This window comes from Mandrillus leucophaeus, unplaced genomic scaffold (genome assembly GCF_000951045.1).
Source record: "Mandrillus leucophaeus isolate KB7577 unplaced genomic scaffold, Mleu.le_1.0 Scaffold30, whole genome shotgun sequence".
In the NCBI taxonomy this organism is placed as follows: domain Eukaryota; kingdom Metazoa; phylum Chordata; class Mammalia; order Primates; family Cercopithecidae; genus Mandrillus; species Mandrillus leucophaeus.
This window is the reverse complement of record NW_012103143.1, coordinates 823323-828526: the sequence shown is the minus strand read 5'-3', so window position 1 is coordinate 828526 and position 5204 is coordinate 823323. Positions and strand designations below refer to the sequence as shown.

At 42.4% G+C, this 5204-nt stretch overlaps 1 protein-coding gene across 1 annotated transcript in view; it reads right to left on the bottom strand.

Moving 5' to 3' along the window:
- Nucleotides 1–5204, bottom strand: part of LOC105544451 (chromosome unknown open reading frame, human C11orf80) — a 119145-nt gene that overhangs the window by 32160 nt on the left and 81781 nt on the right. The window contains exons 12-13 of the mRNA XM_011986962.1: nt 1233–1354; nt 329–439 (exon numbers count right to left, since the gene is read on the bottom strand). Coding sequence (XP_011842352.1) covers nt 329–439; nt 1233–1354 — 233 coding nt within the window. The remainder of the gene's footprint in view (nt 1–328; nt 440–1232; nt 1355–5204) is intronic.

The following is a 5204-nucleotide window of genomic DNA, read 5'->3' as shown; positions in this document are numbered from 1 at the left end:
CCCAGGCTGGAGTGTAGTGGCACGATCATGGCTCAGCCTCAACATCCCGGGCTCAGTTGATCCTCCTACCTCAGCCTACTGAGAAGCTGTAACCACAGGTGTGCACCATCCCACCTGGGTGATTTTTTAGTTACTTGTAGAGACAGGGTCTCTCTATGTTGCCCAGGCTGGTGTCAAACTCCTGTGCTCAAGCAATCCTCCCACCTTGGCCTCCCAAAGTGTTGCGATTATAGGCATGAGCCACCATACCCAACCCAAACCCACTTTTAAACCCAAACCCACTTAAAAGCCCACTTTTAAGCATCCCCAATCCCAATCTCCTACTAACTTGAAGGGTCTGGAGACACATCTTTCGGAAGCTGCTCCTAGTGCTTCCAGTCAGAATACTCATGATGGAGTTCACAGCCACTGAGAGTGAGGCCTGTAGTTTCTGCTGAGCCTGGGAAACATAACAAGCAAGGGGAAGACTGCGTGAATCCCAAGATGTGGTTTAGAGAATCCCAGAGGGCCCACACATTTCCATCAGAGCAGGATTTCAACAATTCTTCCTATCCATCAACAAAAGTTACTGAGATCCTCACATATTTTTATACCATAACATTTAGGGAATTAATATAAAATTTTAAAATGTTCTCACATTTCACAGAGGTGGCTTACTGACACAGACACATTTAGAGAAGACAAGCAATGGGACACTGGTCAAGAAAACAGATACACTATTTGAAAAAAAAAAAAAAAAAAAACAGCTTTTAGTTCTGCTCTCTTAGTGTGGTTGCTTTTTCCCTGAAAAGTGGGCCATATGAGGCAAGAAATGTGCTACCAAAAGTACACAGGATGGATGGATTTAGAAAATCAGGTAAGGAGAGAAGGTGGTAGTGTAAAATATTAGGAAAATGGGGGAGGAATGTAAGACACAGCGAAGCAGCAGCTCCAGAAGTCTGTGTGGGAAGGGGAATTATATGGATAAGGAAGAGGTGTGGTATCAGCCATTTTTCCCTATTAACTATTTCCTTATTTACCCAAACACACCTACTAAGCAAGCTGGTTACAGTGATCCATTTAAGCTAAAGTTTGAGTTGTAGGCTAGATGCAGCGTTATAAGATCACCCAGGTGACAGAAGAGAGGAAGGGGCATTAAGGGAAGAAGGGCTCCTGGGCCCTGTGCCTGCTATATATGCTTGCTATCTTTTTCTTAAAGAATAGGAGAAAAGAGGCTGTGAATTCCTTATTACCTTGGCAGCCTGGTGATGTTGCTCCAAGACCTGGTCCACGGTGAACTGGATGCAACCTTGCACTACGCTGTGGCTCTCCACAAGGATGGCATTGAGATGAGCTGTGAGCAAAGTATAGACTCCTAAGGGGAGGGAGAAGGTAAAATTATCACTATATCTACCTCCCCTCACTGTGCATCTTCAAAGGCTAGTCTTAAACTACCAGATGTGTAAGATTTAAGACACTTTACTAGTACATTGATGAATTTCTTTTAAATCCAATATAACATCTGAGATGTTGTACTGAGATCAGTACAACAACTGAGAAACTGCAGGCCCTCAGAATCAAGCTAAACAGAGGTGTACAAATTATCACAGTAGTTCAAGAATGGTAACACTGGTTTCTGAGGAATCGAGTTCTTAAGGAATGTTCAGTAGGGCTCAGAACATGGTATCAGACTTGCATTATCCAAGGATTAACCATAAGCGAGGATAACTACTTCAAGATTGCTGTTCATGTGCTCTGAGTCAGGACTGGGAGTGGAAAAGATGCCTCTTGGAAGAAGAGACCCCTACATATCCACAAATAATTACCTTTTTTACGACAAAATCTCCCAGCAACTTACAAACCTACCCAATTCCCACTTATAAATCTAAGAAAGCTCAGGAAAATTAAGGTGAAGAATGACATTATTTTTTAAAGAAACAAATAATGGATCCTGTTTAACTCATATACATACCATGTACTATAAACAATTCCAGTGACTCCAAAGGAGAGGAGAAAGGGAGAAGCAAATGTCCTATAGAGTGTGTCTAACCCTGCTCTACATCTATGTGAACATCACTGCTGTGGCAGTGCTTTCAGATGTACTGTGGTAAAGAAAAGGTTAAAATTCACAAAGATGACACAGAACTGTTGGTATGAGGTCCTTTTAAATGGGGGATTATCTCTGTTAAAGTAACCATGGGCACCACTGCTCAGCCTCATTCAGAAAAGCTAACGTGAGAGCAACAGGCAAAAAAATTATGCCATCAAACAATAGGCCGCCATGTAATGATCCCAATGCAGCAGGCACAGGAAGCCAAATTTACAGGTCACCTGGAGAAAATCTTTCTTGATTATTCTTTGTTTACAGTGTTCAGAATTATATGATGAAGCAGCCTAAAACTGGCTGGCTTTTTCCAGGACTGTATTAAAAATGCAAGCCAGAAGAACATTTTCTACCATAAGGCACCATGAGGCTTTCCTGTTAGGGAAGGTAATATATGGTGAGCTCAAAAGGATTCTGGAGCTGGAGTCAGGGAGAACATAGATTCTAGGGTCAATTCTGCCATCAACTAGTGGTGATGATATCTTTTCTTCAGTATAGAAAATGACTTTATACTACCTGCTCTCAGAGGTATGTTGTGTAGATAAACTGCAATAATGTACATGAAGTGTTTTCTGGGCTTTTTTGTTGCCCAGCCTGGAGCGCAGTGACACGATCTCGGCTCACTGCAGCCTCGACCACCAGGGCTCAAGTGATCCTCCCACCTCAGCCTCCCGAATAGCTGGGACCACAGGTGTGCACCACCACCATGCCTGGCTTTTTTTTTTTTTTAAAGACAGAGTTTTGCTCTTGTTGTCTGAGCTGGAGTGCAATGGCATGATCTCAGCTCACTGCAACCTCCGTCTCCTGGATTCAAGTGATTATCTTGCCTCAGCCTCCTGAGTAGCTGGGATTACAGGCACCTGCTTGCCACCACACCCAGCTAATTTTTGTATTTTTAGTAGAGACGGGGTTTAGCCATGTTGGCCGGACTTGTCTCAAACTCCTGACCTCAGGGTGATCCGCCCGCCTTGGCCTCCCAAAGTGCGGGGATTACAGGTATGAGCCACCATGCCTGGCACATTTTTATATGTAGAGACGAGGTCTTGCTATGTTGCCCAAGCTGGTCTTAAACTCCAGGGCTCAAGCAATCCTCCTGCCTTGGCCCCTCAAAGTACTGGGATTACAGGTGCCAAGCCACGGTTCCTGGCCCATGAAGTGTTTTGAAATATACACTGTACAATTTCAAAATATTGCTATTGCTATGTTAATATATCATCTAGATTGGTATTTTCCATAGTTTGGTTTTAAGAATAGCTTCAAGAAATCAGATCCCTTTTGAAAGCAGATTTTTTTTTATTTTTTATTTTTTTATACTTTAAGTTCTAGGGTACATGTGCACAACGTGCAGGTTTGTTACATATGTATACTTGTGCCATGTTGGTGTGCTGCACCCATCAGACATTTAATTTAAAAGTCAAAGTTCATTCCTAAAATTTTGACCATCAAAAAATGCTTTTGACATTGTGGAAAACAATGAGTTAGTCACAAGAAAAAAAAATGAGTTAATCACAGAAAAGTTACCATGACAAGGTAGGTGGGCATAAGGCCAATTAAGTAATTTTCTTAAAGACACATGGAAACAGACTAATTTTGAACAATCTGTTTCCTAAAAGAAGAGGTTCTAGAGAAAGCTTTTAAGGATATGAGAAAGAAAAGGGGGAAGATAAGGTAAAATTATCACCATGTCTATATCTACCTCCCCTCACTGTGCAACTTCTTCAGAGGCTAGTCTTAAATTACCAGATGTGTAAGATGTGAGAGACTTACTGTATTTACTAATACATTGATGAATTTCTTTTAAATCCAACACTGAGTACAACAACTGAGATACTGCAGGCCTTCAGAGTCAAGCTAAACAGAAGTGTACAGATTATCACAGTAGTACAAGAATGATAATTCTGTGTTTCTGAGGAATCTGAGTTCTTAAGGAATGTTCACTAGGGATCAGAACATGTTATCAGGTTTACATTATCTGAGGATTACCTTCTGGCAGACCTTAAAAAAAAAACTGCCAGAAGGTAGCAGATCTTAAGTCTTAAGAGGGTTTTAGACCTGGAAAGGCCTTTGATGGGGCCTAGCCTAAGAATCTCATGTTAAAGATATGAAAAGGGAGGCTCAGATTTACGTCACATGCTTCCCAAAAATCACTGAGGAAGTTGGTATCAGTGCTAAAATTAAACCCAAGTCTCTTGATTCCACCCTGATATCTTTTCCACAATAATAAGTTGCTGCTCTTACCAGCCTCTGTCTGTGTGAGCATACGCCACAGGGAACAGCCCTAGGAATCCTCACATTAGTTTAGATATCTTCTATTTTCCATTCCCCTGGCATTAATCATCGGAACGGCCACGCACCAAAGACCACTAGCTCCTCAAATAAACAGCTACAAGCCAGAGCCCCAGGAAACAGTGCTTCTCTCCTACAGTGTGTACAGCACGTTTTGGGAAAAGGCAGGGAAAAGTTTGCCTTATCTTACTGCTGAGAGGCTCAGAAGGAAGGTAGCAGGAAGAATACCACAGCCAACAATGGTTTGTTCAATAAATAATGGACACCAGTCAACATGAGCTCTTTTGGTCTGGTGTTGTAAGCAGTCTTTTTCTTATGACTCAGTGGGAGCAGGGCCACACCAAATAGCACTGGAGTGCCTGAATAGAGTCCCATGAAAACACACTGGCCCATAGAGAAAGGAGAACACAGAGACATATAGAAGCACCAAAAGGGAGGCTTACAAACTTTTCCCCAAATTTGTATAAGCTCCACTTCTCCCTGTAACTTTCCTCAAAGATTAGAAGGGCATTGAGAAACACTTAAATTTACATCTCAGGGTTTACTGGATTAAAATAAAGAAGCCAACTCCTGCTCATGCTCAGTGGTTTTCAAGTTTTACTATATTTAAGAATCACTTGAGGCAGGTGTGTTGCTCATGCCTGTAATCCGAGCACTTTGGGAGGCCGAGGTGGGAGGATCACTTGAGCCCAGGAGTTCAGACCTTGTCTCTACAAAAATAATAATAATGGCCAGGGGCAGTGGCTCACACCTGTAATCCCAGTAGTTTGGGGCACCAAGGCGGGTGGATCATGAGGTCAGGAGTTCGAGACCAGCCTGACCAACATGGTGAAAC